Source organism: Urtica dioica, chromosome 8 (genome assembly GCF_054948205.1).
Source record: "Urtica dioica subsp. dioica isolate 48M chromosome 8, U.dioica_male_clone48M_v1_H2, whole genome shotgun sequence".
Classification (NCBI taxonomy): domain Eukaryota; kingdom Viridiplantae; phylum Streptophyta; class Magnoliopsida; order Rosales; family Urticaceae; genus Urtica; species Urtica dioica.
This window is the reverse complement of record NC_142763.1, coordinates 12703348-12724806: the sequence shown is the minus strand read 5'-3', so window position 1 is coordinate 12724806 and position 21459 is coordinate 12703348. Positions and strand designations below refer to the sequence as shown.

Below are 21459 nucleotides of genomic sequence, written 5' to 3'. Positions count from 1 at the left end.
AATGTCGGTTTTCGCAGATAAAATAAGAATGTTCATAAAAAAATAAAATTTTAGAAAGTCTCTCTCTCTCTCTCATGATCTTTTTTTAAAATTGGTGTTGACTGTTTAGCTTACCCATCCATTAAAATCAACTTAATCTCTTCATTTATACTAAACCAACGTTTTCTTACTCTAATTGATAAAAGAATACAGATTTATTTATTTATTTATGGACAATGTAGAATCTCTCACAAGGAAATGAAGTTAAATTTATTACATTAGAAAAACAAGAAATTTCCAGTTAAGAATCATCTTCAGCTTGATCACTCAGATCGAAATCCTCTTGCCAACGACTCGGTAAACAAATATTATTTTCCGGAAGATCTATTTGAAGACATTTTCAGGGCAATTATAAATCATTATTTATTTTACAGGATGGTGGAGACAACCATAACAATAATAACAGTAATCAGCAATGGCAGCCCAATGTTCACGCTTTCTCTGTTGGAGGAAGTGGTAATTAGATTTCCTAATTGATGTCAGAAATATATGTATACACACATTCTATTAATTGCGTTGCTGTGATTGGAATGTGTAGTTGCTGGTAAGGAATTTGAGGGAGAGAGAGAAGGTTATGGCAATGAGTCCAATGAGGAATGGAAAGACAGAGTGGAAAAGTGGAAAGCGAGGCAAGAAAAGAGAGGAAATGTGCTCAGCAAAGACGATGTAAACAACGTTGAAGCCGATGAGGATGATTACATGTAAGTCTCAAATCACCTCTCAATAAAAGAATAAATAAAAATTACTCACAACTGAATAACAAGAGTAGGCCAATTTTTTATTATTGAGCTATGATTAAATGGACAATCTAAACATTAAAGTTGTGTACTTAAAAAAAGAAAGACAAGAAAGTCTACCAATAATCTCCACAAGAGCAATTACCATCTTTATGATACTAACTGAAGTACTTCAGAAGTATGCAGTTATCATTGAGCTATGATTATTAGTCATTCTTATATGCAAATAATGCTCAAGTATTACGGGCAATGTTGTATAAGCATCACCCAAATAATAAAAAAATGAAAAAAGGTGTAGTATAATAGTTGAAAGAAATTACCAATAGTCTCCACAAGAACAATGTCCATCTTTGAAATGGTGAAACCTACTAGCGTCTCTGAGAACGATTTCTCTCCCGGCGACCAAAGCGATCAACTTGATCGCGGAGTGGCAATCTCCGCTGACCCGATGGCCCTGCACGATCTGCAGCGGCGTCCCGTCGGAAGTACTGATGATCCCGAACGAGATCGCGAGTTTCTCGCTCTGGTGCGACGACCGTTCTTCGCGTTCGTCGAGCACAGAGTCTAGCTCGGGGACGTACCCGAGCTCTGTGATCTCGGCCGTCAGTTCCTCGAGTTTCCGGTAGATTTTTTCGGTTTCCGCATGGGTCTTGTCTCCGGACCGAAACACGTGAGCCCGTTTCTTCATCTCTATCCAAGTGCACGCCGGGAAAATCCTCAGACCCTTCCTTTTCAGGGTCCGAAGCACGGAAGAAGCTTCCTTTGCCTTTCCTGTGGCCTTGTATATGCTCAAGAGGACTAGATAGCCGTTGAGCTTTTCCGGCTCCATTCCGTAGATCTTCTCGGCGGCGATTCTCCCGAGCTCCAAATCCCCGTGGACCCGGCAAGCGGTGAGAAGCGCGGCCCACATGTTGACCTTGGGCTCGAACGGGGCTTTCAGTATCATCTCGTGGGCTTCTTCCAACCGGCCTTCTCTCCCGAGCAGCTCGATCATGCACGCGTAGTGCATCGCCCGAGGCTTGACCTTGTGGTCTCTGCTCATCGACTCGAAGATCGCCCAGCCTTGATCGGAGAGGCCCGAGTAGGAACAAGCCGAGAGGACCGCGAGGAGCGTGACGTGGTTTGGGATGATCTTCCGGTTGTTCTCCCTCGTCATCCTCTCGAAGAGCTTGACGGCCTCGCTCCCGAGCCCGTGGTTGCCGTACGCGGCGATCATCGCGTTCCACGTGATCACGTTCTTGAGCGGCATTTTGTCGAACACGTTGCGGGCGTCCTCGGCGCTGCCCCACTTTCCGTAGAAGTCGACGAGCGCGGTGTTGGCGACGAGGTCGAATCCGTGGCCATGGCTCACGAGGTCGGCGTGGGCTTGCTTGGCGTGCGCCAGCGAGGCGAGCCTCGAGCAGATCTTGATGAATATGGAGAACGTGAAATGGTCGGTTTTAACGCCCGAGTCTCTCATCTCGTAGTACGAGCTCAGGGCTTCCTCGGTGTGGTCGTGGAGCGCGTTCGCTGCGATGATCGAGTTCCAAGCCACCGTTGTCTTCTCCGCCAGCCTGGAGAACACGAGCCGAGCTTCTTTAATGGAGTTGCACTTGCTGTACATGTTGATCAGAGCGCAGGCCACGAAGGTGTTGACCACCACGTTGGACTTGATCGCGCAGGAGTGTATCTGCCGGCCGATCGTCACGATTCCGAGGCCCGAGCAGGCTCGGATCACGGTGGCGAATGTGTGGGCTCCGATATCGGAGAATTTCTCGTGGATCACGACGAACAGACTGATCGCCTCGGCGAATTGCCTCGAATCCACGAGGCCTGCGATCATCATGGTGGATGAGACCAAGTCCCTCTCGGGCAATTCGTCGAACAGTTTGCGTGCGTCGATCATCATCCCGCACCTCACGTGCATATAAAGAAACCTCTTCCTCATGTGCAAATCCAATTCAAGGCCAGTCCTGGAAACGAATTCAGAGAGATTTTTCACTCCTCTAACGGAGTTCAATCCGATGCAAGCCCTTACCAGTGAATCGAGAGTACTGGTCCGGATTCCATTACAGCCTGCGATCTCCAAAACCCCGAAAAGCTCGAGCGCTTCTCCGTATCTCTTCCCCGAAACAAGCTTCTCTATTTCATCGCAAATCCCACTCATCGACCTCGTAGCCACCTTCGGCTCCTCGATCGGTGCCGTTTTTTTCCTCTCGCCAACGTCCACCGCGAAGCGTTTCGCCTCCGGGCGTGGCTTCCAGCTCTGTTCGATCGCCGACGAGCACTTTGCGCGGGGAGCCACAGCCGTCGGCGGCGATAGCAGAGATCTCCGGCGCTCGAAGGACCGAGTATCGGAGGAAGAAAAACCGAAGACGCAAGAAGTGGTGGCGGTTCGAATCTCGTCCAAGAAAGATCCGAGCGAGACTTCCATGGCTATAGAGATGCGATCGTAGCTTAGGAAACACGCAGAGAAGAAAGATCAGAGCGACTTTCGTTTGGAGATTTGCTTCGGAGAGTACGAAGTTTGAAGCCTGAAAGAAACGGTTTCTTGCATTGTTAACTCCGCTGTTTTGACTGTTTGTCTCAATACTAACATAAAATACTTTTTAAATCACTGACACAAGATACAAAAAAAAGGTAGTTGGCCAACTCAGTTTGGATTTTGACCCAAGAAACCACATTTGTGGATAGCGAGTTCCGACCTTTGTTAAAATTAATAGTGTTCTTTCAAATTCGTAGATTGAAAAATTAGTAGTTCTAGGTACATAAATTTAATAAAAATTCAAAAGTACCGATACAAATTAAAAAATTTATGAATAATTTAAATATAAATATATTTGGACTGTGAACTTTGTAAAAGAAAAAATAAAACTTCAAATCATTATTCTTTTACTCAAAAATAAAATACTTTGACTATGCAATTAATTTATAACGATTATTTTGTCTAATATTTTTTTTTTAAAAGAAATACGACTTAAGGAAAGAAAATATCTACTCCTTTACACCATAAAAAAAAATGAATTTTGTGTTATTATGTTGGATGTATCGAGTTCGTTGTGTATATTTTTAAGAGTTGAAAGTTGAAACCTAGAATAAAATCAATATAACGGCTCATAATTTTACAATTTTTTTTTTTAAATAAACTCATTTGTTTCGAATATATCTCAATGAAGTCTATGATTAACTTTGAGTTACATGATTAAAAATGAATTTTATTTTTCAAAACAAAACAATTTATTTTTAAAAAAATAATCACATATATAAATTACAGCTATACTACATATAAATTACATACCTCAATATGTAAATCTATTCACATCTAATATTTGCCTTTTTTTATATATATATTTGGACTATCTCTAATTTTTAGACAAACCTAACTAGCTAATAATATATCAATAAAAAAAAAAATTCAAAATGAAGGATTTTTTGCACCATTAATGACGCATTTACCCTTTGCTTACCTTGTGTTGGCAGACTAGGCGAAGCTCGGCAGCCTCTATGGCGGAAGATTCCGATCACATCGTCGCTGATAAGCCCTTACCGGATCGTGATCGTCCTCCGTCTGGTCATCCTCTGCTTCTTCTTCCGCTTCCGAATCCTCACCCCAGTATTGCTAGCCGATTCTCAAACAGTGCGGCGTGGATTGCTAGCCGGACCGACCAATCGTTTCTCTTCAAACGATTTTTCTTGGAATGAGCTTGGGTGTAGTCATTCAGATTGTGTAATCAAATGTCAAATAAGTTTCCCAAGACTTGTTGGCATATCTAGTTGAGAAGGTATAGCCACAAATTTATGTATTCTTGATCTTATATGTAAACCAAAAATGTTGAGAAGTTTTGATTTTTGATCCATTTGCTAATTTAGTCTGTTTTAAAAAATGTCGGTTTTCGCAGATAAAATAAGAATGTTCATAAAAAAATAAAATTTTAGAAAGTCTCTCTCTCTCTCTCATGATCTTTTTTAAAATTGCTGTTGACTGTTTGGCTTACCCATCCATTAAAATCAACTTAATCTCTTCATTTATACTAAACCAACATTTTCTTACTCTCATTGATAAAAGAATACAGATTTATTTATTTATTTATGGAGAATGTAGAATCTCTCACAAGGAAATGAAATTAAATTTATTACATTAGAAAAACAAGAAACTGGAACCATTCATAGAAAAAGTACAACATAAAAATAATAGAATGTGCAAGCCTTCCAACCTATAACTAAATGAAAGGAAAACAAAACGAAGACTGTAAAGCCAGTCACCATCTCAGAATGTTGAAGACTGATCACCCCGACTTACTAAATGATTTCTGTGTGGCGAAAGGAAGAACTATCGACCAAAGTTTATTGATGTGTGGATCAACCTGAACTTTCTCATTTAAAAAAAAAAAAATAAAACACACTGAAGTCTTAACTCTCAGTTTCAGACTCTCGTCTCTCTATCATTTTGATGAAGTTGCAAATGATTCCCTTTCCTTCGGTGGTGATAATACTTTCTGGATGGAATTGAACACCCTGCAAGGTTAAAAAAAAGGTTGGGATTTGCGAAAGTCAGTATAAATTAACTTCAGGAAGCTACGCGATTCCATCGCAGTTATGATTCACACAAAAAATTACACTTTGGTAATCATAATTAAAATAAAATAAAAAATATGAAGTCGTACGAGCTTATACTTTTTGTGACGAGCAGCCATTACAAGTCCGTCCTCAGTCCATGCTGTAATCTCAAGTTCATCATGAGGAAAAGTTTCCTTTTCAATCACAAGGCTGTGATATCTACCAGCAGTGAATGGGCTGGGTATGGCATTGAAAAGTAATATTAATAAATATACAAATGAACTGGCGTGATAAGTTGTAACATACTGCTACTGAAACCGCGAAGAAATCAAAACTAAATGTTGCCGATGCAAGCCCTTACCAGAGAATCGAGAGTACTGGTCCGGATTCCATTACAGCCTGCGATCTCCAAAACTCCGAAAAGCTCGAGTGCTTCTCCGTATCTCTTCCCCGAAACAAGCTTCTCTATTTCATCGCAAATCCCACTCATCGACTTCGTAGCCACCATCGGCTCCTCGATCGGTGCCGTTTTTTTCCTCTCGCCAACGTCCACCGCGATGACGGCTGATGAGTGGGATTTGCGATGAAGTAGAGAAGCTCGTCGTCTAATATTTGCCTTTTGTTTTTTTATTTGGACTATCTCTAATTTAAACCTAACTAGCTAATAATATACCAATAAAAAAAAATCAAAATGAATGATTTTTTGCACCGTTAATGACGCATTTACCCTTTGCTAAACTTGTGTTGGCAGACTAGGCGAAGCTCGGCAGCCTCTATGGCGGAAGATTCCGATCTCATCGTCGCTGATAAGCCCTTACCGGATCGTGATCATCCTCCGTCTGGTCATCCTCAGCTTCTTCTTCCGCTTCCGAATCCTCACCCCAGCCTACGACGCTTACCCTCTCTGGCTCATCTCCGTCATCTGCGAGATCTGGTTCGCCTTCTCGTGGATCCTCGACCAGTTCCCCAATGGAACCCCGTCGATCGCCAGACCTACCTCGACCGCCTCTCCCTCCGATTCGAGCCCTCCGACGGCCGCCCCAGCCTCCTCGCCGCCGTCGACGTCTACGTCAGCACCGTCGATCCGCTGAAAGAGCCGCCGATCATCACGGCCAACACCGTGCTCTCCATTCTCTCCGTCGATTACCCCACCGATAGGCTGTGCTGCTACGTCTCCGACGATGGTGCGTCGATGCTGCTATTCGATTCGTTGGCGGAGACCGCCGAGTTCGCGCGCCGCTGGGTGCCGTTTTGCAGAAAGCACGCCGTGGAGCCGAGGGCGCCGGAGTTTTACTTCTCGGAGAAGATCGATTACTTGAAGGACAAGGTTCATCCCAGCTTCGTCAAGGAAAGGAGGTCTATGAAGGTCAGTTGTAAGCTTTTTTATTTAATTATTTTTTCTTGAAAATTTTATACAAAATAACTATTTGAAACTAATTAATTACCAAATTAGCCAAGCTTTTCAGCATGTTTCAATTTCTTTTTTGTTTACACTGATTTAAATTTTGAACACTTTCTATTTCGCTGATTTTAAACATGTTTTGCGAACTCATTAATTTCAATTGGCTATTTAGCTAACACATTTTTTTTCTTTCTTTTTGATAGAGAGAGTATGAGGGGTTTAAGGTGAGGATTAACGCTTTGGTGGCGAAGGCGCAGAAGAAACCCGAAGACGGGTGGGTTATGCAGGATGGCACTCCCTGGCCCGGGAATAATACCCGTGATCATCCCGGAATGATTCAGGTTTTTTTTTCTTTCTTTCTTATTTATAGAATTTTTTTAGTCCTTGAATGAATAGTATAAAATTCACCGAGATATATGCGTTCATATCTTTCTGAATGTTAATGTTTGCTGAATCATGGAGTGTGTGATTTTCAAGAGAGCTCATAGCTCGTTGTGTATTGGAATAGTGAAATGAAAATTGCTATATTTTTTTTAACAAAAAATTGGCCACATAAGCCTTACAAACGCTGAGAATTGTGTTTTAACCAATATTTGGTTAATTATTCGTTAATAGCCAATACGTTTACGTGGCATGATATTAACTAATTTTTTTTACTCATTTGCCCTTATTAATTCGCCCCAATTATATAAGAGGCAGTTTTTTTTTAATTTTGAAATAAACTGAAAGGGAAAGTAGTTATATGGACATGTGTTGGCTCTATTAATATCGGCTTTTAATATTTAATTCCCTTGTTTTTTTTAATTTTCAGATTAAATTATTTTGGAAAGCAGTTATTGTATCTCCAGATATATTGGACGTGTGTATTTGAAAGATATAGCGGTTGGTTTTAGAAAATTAGTTTCTATATTTGTGGCAGAATAGAATAGGGAAAATAACACATTTATACCCTGTGTTTTAGTGAAATGTCGAGTTTAACCCTCGATTTTCAAAAATGTCGAGTTCATACCCTCTGTTTAACTAAAATGACGAAATTATACCCCCTGTTTAACTAAAATGACGAAATTATACCCTGAAATAGACAACAGTGTCACGAATATTCTTTTTATTGACTTTTCATTGACGTTGATTATAATATGTATATATAAACACCAATTATCTTTATTCATTCGCGCCATATATGTAATTTATTTAAAAACTAAAAAATAAACAACAGTCTCTTAATCGTGAAGAACACAGAAAGAGGCAAATGGGTAAACATCGATAGTTGATAGTCATCAAAATCGCATATTCGAACAGAGAATTCAGAATTTAGAGTTACAATTCGAACACGAAATGAAGTCATTTCTTAGGAGGTATGAGTTTTATTATTTAATTTCAATTTAAGGCTATTTTTATTTCAAAATTGAGAATTTGGAAGTTAGGGCACTGATTTATATTTGATTTGGTTTTTCTTATATAAGAGTTAATATCAATGAAAGAAGGATTTGTGACGCTGTTATTCATTTCAAGGTATAATTTCGTCATTTTAGTTAAACAGAGGGTATGAACTCGACATTTTTGAAAACCGAGGGTTAAACTCGACATTTCACTAAAACACAGGGTATAAATATGATATTTTCCCAATAGAATATACACCATATCTCAATATAATAAGCATTTATAGTCTTTATTTTCATTCATAATTGTCGATAATATACTGTCATTTGGCCGCCTAATTCATTTTAAATTTTAGTATACAATGATGTTTTAAAAACTGAATATTGAACGTCCAGTTTTTTTATCTATTACAATACCCGACTATACAGCATGGAGGAGTGTTCTTCTTTTTCGCTCATGAAGTCTGGTAATTTTGTTATAATGAAGCTCTCATTTTTGTCGCATTAACAGACCTTTTTGCTGATCATTTATTTCTTATTTTCAGTTAAATTATTTGAGCAACAATGCCATCAATCAAAGTCAGAACTGTTGGCTAATTGTAGTGAAGAATTGACGGCTCCATAAATTATTATGTATGATGAACCTGATTTGAGGAATTTTCCAATGAATTTTGAAATCAATGTTAATAATGTATTTAGCCGCAAAGATGTTCTACAGACGGCTATTGGAATGACCGATGTTCGCAATAATTTTGAATTCAAGGTGTTTAGATCAAGTAAAACCCGATATTGCATTGGATGTGCGAACGTTCAGTGTTCTTGGAAGATGAATGCGTCGGTTTGCAAGAACTCTGGATTGTCGGTTATAAGGTCATTTGTTAAAGAACACACGTGCTATGGACAGTCAATTATACACAAGAATAAACATGCTTCGTCTGTTCTTATTAGCAAATGTGTCAAAGATGATTTTAGGGGTCCATTGGCAAATCAAATTATCCCATCCGGTGTTGCTGAAATAATGAGGTCAAGATTTAATGTGGGGGTTACTTATTATAGAGCATGGAAGGGATGTAAAGAGTCTTTGAGGAATCTTCGCGGTGATTTTGAAGAGTCATACAGTCATCTATCACTTGTTGGAGAAATGATCAGAGAGAAAAACCCAGATATCTACTTGTAGCTCTTGATAATTAATTTGTCGGTTATTTACGTTGGATCATGAATTGTAAATGTATTTCTAATTTACAGTACATTAACAATGAAACATTAACAACTGCACATCTGTGATGTTTTATTTACTGTTATAAATGTATTCCTGGCATTTTGTGCTTCGGTTCATGGGTTTCAATCAAGGAAAAAAATGTCGCCGGAAATTGGGGAAAGTCGCCTGGAAATTCCTTGCCGGTGACTGAACGGCGAGCGACAACAATGTATGTCGTTTCCTCGTGTTTTGTCGTTCGAAAATCGAGGAAACGACATGTCGTTTCGGTCATCAAAAGACTCTTATAGCGTTAAAAAAAACTTCGATGTCGTGGGTTGTCGACCGAAAGTCGGAGAAAAGAAAAAAAAAATCAGGAAGGAAAGAAGAAGAAGAGGAGAGCGGAGGTAGTTTGTCGGCGATTTTCGGCGGCGGTCGACGACTTTCCACTCGTTTCGGTCCGCCGGAGAACAAATTCAACACATTTTTGGAGAAAATCGGCGAAGATTCGTCGTCTAACGTTTGTGTCCGAAACCCATTACACATTTTTTTTTGTGCGGCGATGAAGAAGAAGGAAGACAAGTCTGAGAATATTACACGTTGGAGAATAAATCCCTAACTCAAGGCTTTTTATTTAACTCATTTGGGCAATAAAATTTGGCCCATTAGCTCATTTGGGCAAATTTCTTTCAGCCCACATTTTTGCTTATTCTTTCTAAAGAGGTACAAATATTATAGTTTTTTTTTTTTTTTGTTAAAAAAAACGCAGGTGTATGTATTACGGTAATCGATCATATGTATATTTTCTTAATATGAATACGGTATTTCTTTAGTGATAGATACAATACTTTATTTGTCGCAACACATATTTTCCTTACATAACCAAGTTGAATAATTTCATAAACTTATTATGGGATACTTGTTAGTTTTTATTACTCATTGAATTAAAAAAACAGCACATCAATGTATAATTAAATTTTCAAAGATATAATATATAAATTGTCATAAACTTTTAAAATAAATATCATACATATATTAAGTACCATATATTTTACAAATTTAAAATTGAAGATATATATATATATATATATATATATTTAATATATTATGTCACATTATTTTCGTTCGGCTTTCCGTCGGCACGTCAGTTTTCCATGGAAAACGGCATTTCACTTGCCCTTTTCCACAATTTTTCCGTTGGGTTTTCCATTGGCATGAGGATTTTCCGTAAATCAGGAGGCTCGAAACGGCAACGAAAACGGCATTTTTTTCCTTGGTTTCAATATTGTCGTCCTGTAATATCGGTGGATTGCACTTTTTTGAAAGGAAAATCTCATGGTACCTTACTATTGGCTACGGCTCAAGATGGTGACAATCATTTATTTCCGTTAGCTTTTAGTATTGTGGATTCGGAAAATGACAAATCTTGGTCTTGGTTTATGAGTCATATTAGAGTTGTGTATGGTGTTAGGAAAGAGATGGTGTTTGTTTCAGATATGCACAAGTCAATTCAGAAGGCGGTTAATGCGGTGTTTCCGGAAGCCAATTTTGCTATATGCATGCAACATCTTTGGGGTAATGTGATAGCCAATTTTGGTAAAACATATATCCGGCCTCTTTTTTATAGATGTGCTAAAGCTTATATTGTAAGAGAGTTTGAATATTGGCTCAATATACTCTCTAACAACAAAATAAAAATAAAAAAGTATATTCTCAAAGCTCCAGAGTTGTGGGCTCGGAGTAAATTCCCTGGAAAGAGGTTTAATGTCATGACCACAAACATTTCTGAGTGTTTGAATGCCGTTTTAAGAGAACCTAGAGGTTGGCCGGTTGCATGTCTTGTCTTGAGCTATCGAAGTTTAATTCAAAATTGGATTATCAAGAAGTATGAGTTAATTCCAAAGATGCAATCATGTCTGACTGGAACTGGTTTTAGGATGCTCTATGAATCGCTTGAAGCTGTCAGATCTATGAATGTAAGTATAGTTACATTTCTGTAGTCTGTTAATTACTGGTTTATTAACAACCAATTTACATGACATGTTTCAGGTTAATGCCATTAATGACAATTAGTTTGAAGTAGTTGATGGTGCTATTCGTCGTGTTGTTGATGTTTATACGAGGACCTGCACATGTTGTTATTGACAATTTGAAGAATTTCCATGTTCTCATGCGTGTGTGGCTTTATATCGTAAAAATTTACGCCCCATTGATTTCGACCCATGTTATTATACCCAGGAATATTTTTCAGCCACTTATGAGAAAGATGTCTTCCCAATTTCTCATGAAGGGGACTGGGAGTTTCCAGTTGATACTCCAGTTATTAAGCCTCCTATTCAAAAAACGTCAAGTTGGGCGTCCGAAAGAGAAGAGGTATCGATCGAAGCATGAAAGACTTCACCCGTATAATCATCGTTGTGGCAAATGTGGACAGATTGGTCATAACAAAATGGGTTGTCAAAATTAGCTTATTTAGTTGTTATTTGTTTTGGATTATGTCCTTTTAATGTTGTGCAAGTATCAAGACTTGGCTTGAGATTATGATTTTTAATGGATGATTTTTTTTGAAAAATATTCAATTCAGTTATTGTTATTGTTCAGATCTGGAGTTCATGTAAATTGGTTATTAATTAACGTATTCGCTTTGTTAATTGTTAATTAAGTTAATTACTATTAATAACAATTAACATGAGAATCAATATTATAACAAATATAAGTTCATGGATAGGCTTTTGGTAAATTGTTTAAAAAAATATTCAGTAGATATAACTATCACCATCAGCATCAACAAATCACATGTCCAATTTACAACTCTACATAACATTTTACTTCCAACATTTTTCTGAATAGCTATTGTAATGAAGTGATCATATTGTAAGTTGGCATTAACAATAAACAGAAACGCTAGTCATTAACCATTAGCAGTATCAAGTCTCTCTAAATGTGCTAAAGCACTCAAAATACATTCCCAAAATATTGTAAGTACTAGAGTTTAAGACAATAAAACATTAAATAAGCTAAATTCCCAAGTCAAAAGATGGTTGACTTAGTGGATTGTCATTGGTATTATCTGCGTTGTGATCCTCATTGTCTCCAACAGGATTCTCGTCTTCGTTCCTCTTCTTTTTGGTTTCAATGATGTAAGGAGATGTTGTAAAGACTGATTTCCTACATGTTCGTTTTGGTCTTGGAGGTACTTGCTGTGGTATTGTCACTTTTGGTGAAGATTTTTTTTGTTGTGGCTGATCAATGTCTTCCTGTGAAATGACATCAATTACCATCAATATAATCATCATTATTCAACAATTAACTGTTTATAAATATACCTCATATTTTCCTATGCCTACATTACTGGATTGGGGAATGTCTTTCACTATAGTTGGCTGTTTGGGAGTCGATTGGTTTGGCAGTGCACTCTTCATTGTTGGTTTTGGCACTGGTTGGCCGTTTTTCCTCAAGCGTTTGTAGACGCGACCAGGTACATCTTTAGGCTCGGGATCCTTCTCTTGAACAACCTCTGGACGTTGTCCAAATTCGTAGTTGTTAGGTAAGCTACTCAAGACATCATTTACGGTAAAAACCCAATCAGCTTGAAGTTTCTCCAAGTCGTCATGTGACAAGTTATGGTCAGTTTACAAGTTATCATTTGTTTTATTTCATTTACATATGCTTACCGGACTATAATGAGCTGCCTTTTCTCCTAGCAGTGGTGAAATATCCTGAGAAGAAGTTATGTGAAAAATTTGTAAACAACAACCTGACTATAGTTATTTTATGTACTGTACCATGGAAATTTGCTCTTTGGCAGCTGTTTCCACATTTACTGTCCTTTTTCTTAGCATCTGCATATAAGAATACTAGTTTATTAGTATCAGGTTGTTACTGAAATTTGACGTTAATTAAATCTTACCATGTTTGTTAAGGTTACTTGAGTGGGCTGTGGCCTTGCCACCTTTTTTTTACTTGAACCTGTAAATGGATCTCAATGTAACAACATTCAAATTCAATTTTAATTTCAGTTATATCAGAATACCTCTTTCTTTTTTGGGACTTGGACATGGGTTGTCTCTTGAACATGTGTTGTATCTTCAAATGTTGTTGTATTAGGAATTGGGGTTCTCTCCTATAATTCATGTGTACAGATTATAATTCACCAATTTACAGATTGACGATTGTATTTTAAGATGTAAAGTCTTACATGATTGGTTTCATCTGTGAGTTGTGGTTCTCTGTTTTCGTCATTTGGTGATGATCGCTCTGATCCCTGTCAATTGGTCGTTAGGTGATTGATTATTTACACTCTATTAACTAACCTTACCTTCTTTTGTCGATCTGGCTTTGGTGTTGCGTTGTCATAATCCTTTTGGATGTATGCTTGAAATAACTCCATTAACGTGTCGTATTTATTATGAGCTTCATGCACACGTTGCTTTAGGACTTCTATTGTTTGGAGAGCTTGATCTAATTTCAGGTGCAAGTCTTCTTTTGAATGGCTAGGCATTTCAGCGTGCGAGTGTGTTGAACTGCTAGCAACACCTTTCCCCTTGTCAACTGGCTCGTTGATTGGCTTTGGACTGGCAGGGTCTACGCGCTCCATGTACCCTTCTGCTATTTCTTCCTCTGTAGCGTTCAGTGGCTGAATACGAGCCTAATACAATAAACAGTAATTTACAACAATGCACTTTAATATTTACACCTTTTTCAAGACAGTTATTTACCTGGTCGTTGTTGAATATATGCTTTTGGAGTTCTTCGTATTCTGCACTGAAGTTGAAATTCCATTTTAGTAATCGCGGAATGCATAACCCGGTTGTTTTGGTTGTGTATCCGTGGAACTCGAAATCTGGGATGACTTCATACGCCCATGCAATTAACGGATGTAGGAATCCGTCGATGTTGAATCCGGTTCTTTCAGCAGCGTAGTTCTTTGATCTCTTTAAGGATTTGCATAATGCATTATAGCTAAGTGTACCCCATGGATAACTCTTGAACAAGTCGGCGTCAATCGCCATTTTTAAATGGTCATCTAGAATCTTTGCTTGCCTTTCGCGAGGCAGAATCATGGTCTCCAAAATAGCCAAATTGATGAGTGCTACTTTCTCTTCGTCGTTTCCACCAAATTTGCTCTGTAGAAGCCCAAGCAGGTATGGTGCTCGCTGAGTTTCAGCCACTTTGAAATATTCATCTTTCAAGTGGTTGTCCGAACGAAGCTGATTTTGAATTCGCGGTACACTAATAAAAATTTATTTTGATAAACAATCTTAGAAAATTAATTGAAACGAACCTGAAATCATTTCAAAGTCGTAGATATTGAATACCAATATTTTACCACCAATGTTAAAATGGAGCTCTTCGTTTTTCCCGGACTCCACCTGAATAAGCACAAGTAAATGGGCTAGTTTCTTTGGGTACACTTCTCCTTTAAGGTGTTGCAGATGAGCAAACGGCCCTTGATTGAATATCTCCATTTGTTGTTCAGTCTCGAGTAGTGACACCAGGTTGTTAATGCATTGAAGGACGAATGTACTATTATTCGTTGTTTCAAGTCCCAATTTTCTTGCTTAACAATAAGTTCACCAATCTACAATGCATGGTATTCTCGTCAATTATCAATTAGGAACATATATATTAACAGCAGATGCCCTAATTTATTAGACTTCTAGGGACTATTTAACAGAGTCTGTTTATAAATCTATTATCAATTTATCTATATTCACTTATTTGAATACACTTATTAACACCATTTACATCTATTTACGTACACTCATTTACATTTATTTACATTCACTTATTTACATCCATTTATTTACACCTATTTACATACAATTTATTGCTCTTTGGCAGTTGTCTCCACATTTACTGTTCTTTTTCTTAGCATCTGCATATAAGAATACTATTTTATTAGTATTAGGTTGTTACTGAAATTTGACGTTAATTAAATCTTACCATGTTTGTTAAGGTTACTTGAGTGGGCTGTGGTCTTGCCGCCTTTTTTTCGACTTGAACCTGTAAATGGATCTCAATGTAACAACATTCAAATTCAATTTTAATTTCAGAGGATGGAAATCGGTGTATTGCGTCCCGAAACGGCCCGCGTTCAAGGGCTCGGTGCCGATAAATCTGTCGGATCGGCTGCACCAAGTCCTACGGTGGGCTCTCGGCTCGGTAGAGATTTTCATGAGCCGTCATTGCCCGTTGTGGTACGGCTGGGGTGGCAAACTGAAACTTCTCGAGAGACTCGCGCTTACATCAACACCATCGGTCTACCCTTTCACTTCCATTCCTCTGCTCGCTTATTGCACCATCCCCGCCGTCTGTCTTCTCACCGGAAAGTTCATCATCCCAACCGTAAGTAACCCTTTTTGCCACACACAATCATCATAACATAACATGCGATAATTATAAACAATAATTTCCGTAATAGTATGTCAAGTCTCTTAATATTACAGCCGTAGGGACGGAGCTAGACTCCAAACTTAGGGGGGTAAAGTAAAAAAATAAAATTCAGGGGGAATAATTCGTAAATTTTCTAGGTAAAAATAAGAGAAGGAAAAAAAAATTAAATTTGGGTAAAAAAGTGAAAAAAATTGAGGAGGGGCTATGGTGGGTTTTAGCGGGGACGGAGCTAGACTCCAAACTTAGGGGGGCTAAAGTTAAAAAAATAAATTCAGGGGGCTAATTTGTAAAATTTTAGGGTAAAAAAATAAGAGAAACAAAAAATAAAAAATTAAATTCGAGTAAAGAGTGAAAAAAAAAAATTGAGGGGGAGCTTAAACCGCTGGTGGGCCTTAGTTGGCTCCGTCCCTTACAGGGAGGTTTTTTCTAGTCCTGGCCGGGGTCGACACCAACTTCACAGTCACGTCGAAAGCCGCGGACGACGCCGAGTTCGGGGACCTCTATCTCTTCAAGTGGACCACTCTCCTCATCCCTCCGACCACGCTCATCTTCCTCAACATGGTCGGAGTCGTGGCCGGAATCTCCGAGGCCATCAACAACGGCTACGGCTCGTGGGGCCCGCTCTTCGGCAAGCTCTTCTTCGCCTTCTGGGTCATCCTTCACCTCTACCCTTTCCTCAAGGGCCTCATGGGGAGGCAGAACAGGACTCCCACCATTGTCATCCTCTGGTCCATTCTTCTCTCGTCCATCTTCTCTTTGGTTTGGGTCAGGATCGATCCGTTCTTGCCGAAGCAAACCGGGCCGATTCTCAAACAGTGCGGCGTGGATTGCTAGCCGGACCGACCAATCGTTGGAATGAGTTTGGGTGTAATCATTGATATGTGTAATCAAATGTCAAATAAGTTTCCCAAGACTTGTTGGCATATCTAGTTGGGAAGGTATGGCCACAAATTTATGTTTTCTTGATCTTATATGTAAACCAAAAATGTTGAGAAGTTTTGATGTTTGATCCATTTGCTAATTTAGTGTCTGAATGTCGGTTTTCGCAGATAAAATAAGAATGTTCATATAAAAATAAAATTTTTGAAAGTCTCTCTCTCTCTCTGATCTTTTTTAAAATTGGTGTTGACTGTTTAGCTTACCCATCCATTAAAATCAACTTAATTTTTTTATTTATACTAAACCAACATTTTCTTACTCTAATTGATAAAAGAATACAGATTTATTTATTTATTTATGGAGAATGTAGAATCTCTCACAAGGAAATGAAATTAAATTTATTACATTAGAAAAACAAGAAACTGGAACCATTCATAGAAAAAGTACAACATAAAAATAATAGAATGTGCAAGCATTCCAACCTATAACTAAATGAAAGGAAAACAAAACGTCGACTATAAAGCCAGTCACCATCTCAGAATGTTGAAGACTGATCACCCCGACTTACTAAATGATTTCTGTGTGGCGAAAAGAAGAACTATCGACCAAAGTTTATTGATGTGTACAACCTGAACTTTCTAATTTAAAAAATAAATAAAAAAAACACACTGAAGTCTTAACTCTCAGTCTCAGACTCTCGTCTCTCTATCATTTTGATGAAGTTGCAAATGATTCCCTTTCCTTCGGTGGTGATAATACTTTCTGGATGGAATTGAACACCCTGCAAGGTTAAAAAAAAAAGGTTGGGATTTGCGAAAGTCAGCTCGAGTATAAATTAACTTCAGGAAGCTACGCGATTCCATCGCAGTTATGATTCACACAAAAAATTACACTTTGGTGATCTTAATTAAAATAAAATAAAAAATATGAAGTCATACCTGGAGGTGCTTATACTTTTTGTGACGAGCAGCCATTACAAGTCCGTCCTCAGTCCATGCTGTAATCTCAAGTTCATCATGAGGAAAAGTTTCCTTTTCAATCACAAGGCTGTGATATCTACCCGCAGTGAAAGGGCTGGGTATGGCATTGAAAAGTAATATTAATAAATATACAAATGAACTGGCCTGATAAGTTGTAACATACTGCTACTGAAACCGCGAAGAAATCAAAACTAAATGTACTCAGACAAGATAACACAATACGCGGTCGAGACTAAAATTAATCTCATTATTCTAGGTATCTATTGCAAGATATAAAGAATAAAACTCAGAAAAATTACATACTTGGACAATCCAGAGAATAACCCCTCTTCTCCTTTCTCATCGTAATACACCGGAGAACTTTTTCCATGCATGACACCATGCGGAGATCTAACAATCTTCCCTGTCGGCCATTACACAGCCCCCAAAGCAAGCAATTATCAGGCAAAACACAAAACAAGAGAGTTGCTTTGAGCGGATTTTGATACTCTTAAGTAAGATTTCATGTGCTTATTAGGGTACCCAATAAATCTTAGATACCTCCAAAAGCCTCTCCAATGCATTGCAACCCCATGCAAACACCAAACAAGGGTACAATCGGTCCAAGCTCTAGTACACTTTGCAACGATATCCCCGAGTCTTGGGGTGCACCTGCGAATCACGAAAGCAAAGTTTGAAACTCTCTTGGTCAGAAAAGTCGATTCTCTACACTTTTTTTTTTCATTGCGATATTGGTATATGACAATGACCTGGTCCAGGGGAGATAAGCACTCCTCTAGGATTTTTCCTGAACAACACATCCAAATAAGCTGTTTTAATCGAACGTCTTACTCACATGTGAAGATAATGAAAATCTCAATCTTGATAAATCTGTGTATATACCTTTTGAGCTCTTCTACCGTCAGTTCATCGTTTCGATATACCTCAAAATGGCAGCCTAGCTCTCCCAGATACTTCATATCACATTGAAAAGTTCAAATAAGGTTTAATACGGTTGAATTTTGTAATCAAGTAAATAAAACATTCCTAAAATAACTTTAGACCAAGTGTTGGACCAACGTTGTTTCATCCAACTGATACTTCTAGTCTACCTCCTATGCAAACTGATGCTCAAGACAACTTTCTTGTGACTAAGAGAAGTTCATGCCCATACCAGAATATCTTCCAATTTTAAAAAGATGAAACAACAGAAGGAAAACCAATACATCAAGTCTTAACTAGACCCGAAGAGATGACCAGTCTCTGTAGGAAGAAGAAAACGGTAAGAGAGAAGAATCCTTTTATCTTAGAGCAACGCCACAAAACAGAACAACTAAGAAGCTAATATTCCCTAAACACTCCTTCACTGAAGTTCCTCTATCTTAAAAGATCATTTTTTTTTTTTTTTTTTCTATCTCTAAGCTCCAAGTCTATTAACACAAGAAGCATACATTATGCAATAATTGATACAAACCCTTAGTATCTCTTACCATATTCTAAACCCATCCTAATTATGATCAAATAAGATTACCCATCACACCAAAAATGAAAACAATAACCCCAAATATTTCAGCAGGAGAAGAAAAACGACAATGCACAATAATTTGCAAACATTCTCTATCCTAGTATCCTCCAGTTTCAAGCAACCAAACAGAAAAATTGAGGAAAAATACCAAAACTTGAAAATAAATGCAAAATCTGTAAATTGGCGTAATTTTGTAATTTTGGTACCATTTATTGACCGACCTCCCGGTTTGTTGTGGGAGGTTATGAATCGGTCTGGAGAGTGGTTTGCTCTCCCTTTTTGTAAATTGGCGTTTTCAGCCGGTTAATATAAGATTCTTGTTTCAAAAAAAAAAATGCAAAATCTGCAACGTCTCAGTGTGTACCTGGCAAATATTGTAAGTGAAACTGTCGTAATTGTCAATCACAATTATCGAATTCTTAACCTTCTTCTCCGTTGCCGGAGACCTCAAACTCGATTCCGAGACCGCCATTGAAGCTTTCACCGAGTATCTACTCCGCAGTTTGACCTCTGCACCAAAAAAATAAAAATTCAAATTTTAGAAGAGAAATTTATAAGCCAGAGAAAAAAAAATGGAATGAAAATTACGCGAGAGGAGAGCTGAGTAACGGAGTTGAAAAGGTTTGGAAGGAGATGAGATTTGTTCGTGAGCCGGCACGAAGCTCGACGAGAGGACTTTCATAGCCATGGCTTGCGAGAGAGAGAGAGAGAGAGAGAAGGATTAGCAAAACAATGATTTATAGATCCGAGAGCGACACAGATTCGTCTCTGCAATATCACTGTTCGTTCCTAAGGCCGTCGAAGACTGGAGATTGGTAAAAAAATATTAGGGAAAAAAACCGTACAATAATATATCTTAGTTTTGATTATTAAATTGTTTTTATTACTTTATATACTAAATCTTTGTTCCATTATAACTTCACTGGATAAGTTCAAGTTGTATATCATCAGCCATTCTTATCATATATTTCTCTTCCTAAAATCAATTTTTATATCTGTATTCCCTTTTTCAAAACTTGGATGCACTGTATTGTGATCGAAGTATTTTTAATGTAACAAGGTATGGGATTTTCTGTTCAATGTATGGCTGCTGAGCGAAACTATATTATTGATTCGTAACCAAATAATTTAAGTTTGACCCTTACCTTACGTGGCTAGTCAAATTGAAGCTTTAAGATGTACATTTTTTTTTTATGCTACACTATTATATTATGTGATACGTCCTGATCGATGAGCAGTGATGGTCGTTGTTGATGGGTACCAGCGAACGAACTTTGGGCATAGGTTTGATAGGTTTGAGACCATCTCCGACCCAACAAAACAAATTTGGTATAATTTTATACAAATTTAGTACAACTACAAACTACACTGTTTAAACTCCGACCCACAACACAAAATCCTACAAAAAAAAAAAAATTCTCCTTTTATACTTTTCAATATTACTTTATATTGATTTCATATTAACCCCTCTATTAATATGTTATGCCAATATCAATATTATTAAACATTAATATATTTTTTTATGTCAATAATATTAAATTAATTTATATTTATATTTATATTAAATATTATGTTAATATTACAATATTAAAATATAAAAATTAACTAATAAAAACAAATATTATTTTGGTTGTATTGTGCTTAATTAATGTTATGTGTTATTATCTATGTCATATTATTTACTCTCTTTTTTAATTAATAATATGTATTTTTTTATAAATTATTTAAATTAAGGTCTAAATTACAAATTAATTTTTTTATGGATGAATTTGTAATTACAAATAGTTCCACCCCAAATTTGGGGTGGAACTATTTGTAATTACAAATTCATCCATAAAAAGGGTGGATTCAACCCAAATTTGGGGTTGAACTATTTATCAACACCAAATTTGAGGTAAAATTTAGGGTGGGTTGGAGCAATCCAACCCCAAATTATGTCCAATCCCACTCAAATTAAGGGTGGGTTGGAGATTGTCTGAGTAACTCGTTAATAGATTCTCAATTTTTGAGTCTTCAATAGAATCTATGTTTCTCCTCTTGAATTGAGTATATCCTGCGAAATATAGACTAGTTTTTTCTTGATCGAGTCTGTGCACAAGTTTGAGGACTAACTCTTAAATGAGTTTCAAATGAATCGCTTGATATTGTAAGGAAGGAAAATCCCATTATGACTTATGAGTTTCAAATTAATAGCTTGATATTGTAAGGAAGGAAAATCCATTATAACCTTTTTACGTACTTAGTTTGAGTGGCATGACATCATAAAGACGTATTCAATCCGTACAACAAATCTTAAAATATATTTATTATTAGAATTTTTGTTGTAATGTATGCTTAAACGTTCAATGTAATCAATTTTACATTGTGTTTGAACGCAGTGACGGATCTAGGTGGGGGTCAGGGTGGGCCAAT

General features: G+C 37.6%; 4 protein-coding genes and 3 pseudogenes across 10 annotated transcripts; 2 read left to right on the top strand and 5 right to left on the bottom strand.

Annotated features, from left to right (window-relative positions):
- The first annotated feature begins 1 nt into the window (after position 1).
- On the top strand, positions 2 to 8724 carry LOC149388233 (cellulose synthase A catalytic subunit 4 [UDP-forming]-like; annotated as a pseudogene). Its single transcript, XR_016300639.1, has 7 exons — positions 2 to 7; positions 262 to 336; positions 414 to 495; positions 578 to 740; positions 6064 to 6678; positions 6918 to 7055; positions 8639 to 8724. The product of XR_016300639.1 is annotated as a cellulose synthase A catalytic subunit 4 [UDP-forming]-like (transcript).
- Positions 894 to 3311, bottom strand: LOC149388235 (pentatricopeptide repeat-containing protein At5g50390, chloroplastic pseudogene; annotated as a pseudogene).
- On the bottom strand, positions 4864 to 5981 carry LOC149388234 (anthranilate synthase beta subunit 1, chloroplastic-like). 2 transcript variants are annotated; one of them, XM_089622879.1, is made up of 3 exons: positions 5674 to 5981; positions 5420 to 5549; positions 4864 to 5270 (listed from the first exon to the last, which is right to left on the bottom strand). In XM_089622879.1, the coding sequence occupies exons 1-3, from the start codon at positions 5703 to 5705 to the stop codon at positions 5166 to 5168; spliced, it is 267 nt and encodes an 88-aa protein (XP_089479005.1). In that variant the 5' UTR covers positions 5706 to 5981; the 3' UTR covers positions 4864 to 5165. The 2 variants fall into 2 exon arrangements, with proteins under 2 accessions (XP_089479005.1, XP_089479006.1); XM_089622880.1 differs by having other exon boundaries at positions 5430 to 5549; positions 5674 to 5940.
- A 3471-nt stretch (positions 8725 to 12195) lies between the features above and the next one.
- On the bottom strand, positions 12196 to 14514 carry LOC149388232 (uncharacterized). Of its 3 annotated transcripts, none has more exons than XM_089622876.1 (6): positions 13607 to 14514; positions 13487 to 13552; positions 13322 to 13411; positions 13199 to 13257; positions 12636 to 13130; positions 12196 to 12545 (listed from the first exon to the last, which is right to left on the bottom strand). In XM_089622876.1, exons 1-4 carry the CDS (start codon positions 13883 to 13885, stop codon positions 13213 to 13215), a joined length of 480 nt encoding a protein of 159 aa, XP_089479002.1. In that variant the 5' UTR covers positions 13886 to 14514; the 3' UTR covers positions 12196 to 12545; positions 12636 to 13130; positions 13199 to 13212. The 3 variants fall into 3 exon arrangements, with proteins under 3 accessions (XP_089479002.1, XP_089479003.1, XP_089479004.1); XM_089622877.1 differs by having other exon boundaries at positions 13487 to 13545; XM_089622878.1 differs by lacking the exons at positions 13199 to 13257; positions 13322 to 13411 and having other exon boundaries at positions 12636 to 12840; positions 12963 to 13007.
- Positions 13897 to 14756, bottom strand: LOC149388231 (uncharacterized). Its single transcript, XM_089622378.1, has 3 exons — positions 14607 to 14756; positions 14007 to 14498; positions 13897 to 13908 (listed from the first exon to the last, which is right to left on the bottom strand). The coding sequence occupies exons 1-3, from the start codon at positions 14754 to 14756 to the stop codon at positions 13897 to 13899; spliced, it is 654 nt and encodes a 217-aa protein (XP_089478504.1).
- Positions 14757 to 15888: 1132 nt separating this feature from the next.
- Positions 15889 to 16530, top strand: LOC149388230 (cellulose synthase A catalytic subunit 4 [UDP-forming] pseudogene; annotated as a pseudogene).
- Positions 16531 to 16887: 357 nt separating this feature from the next.
- On the bottom strand, positions 16888 to 19921 carry LOC149388229 (anthranilate synthase beta subunit 1, chloroplastic-like). Of its 3 annotated transcripts, none has more exons than XM_089622874.1 (8): positions 19636 to 19921; positions 19412 to 19557; positions 18426 to 18496; positions 18293 to 18330; positions 18084 to 18194; positions 17847 to 17946; positions 17518 to 17637; positions 16888 to 17344 (listed from the first exon to the last, which is right to left on the bottom strand). In XM_089622874.1, exons 1-8 carry the CDS (start codon positions 19733 to 19735, stop codon positions 17272 to 17274), a joined length of 759 nt encoding a protein of 252 aa, XP_089479000.1. In that variant the 5' UTR covers positions 19736 to 19921; the 3' UTR covers positions 16888 to 17271. The 3 variants fall into 3 exon arrangements, with proteins under 3 accessions (XP_089479000.1, XP_089479001.1, XP_089478999.1); XM_089622875.1 differs by having other exon boundaries at positions 17502 to 17637; positions 19472 to 19557; positions 19636 to 19918; XM_089622873.1 differs by having other exon boundaries at positions 17502 to 17637; positions 19636 to 19914.
- Positions 19922 to 21459: the final 1538 nt, after the last annotated feature.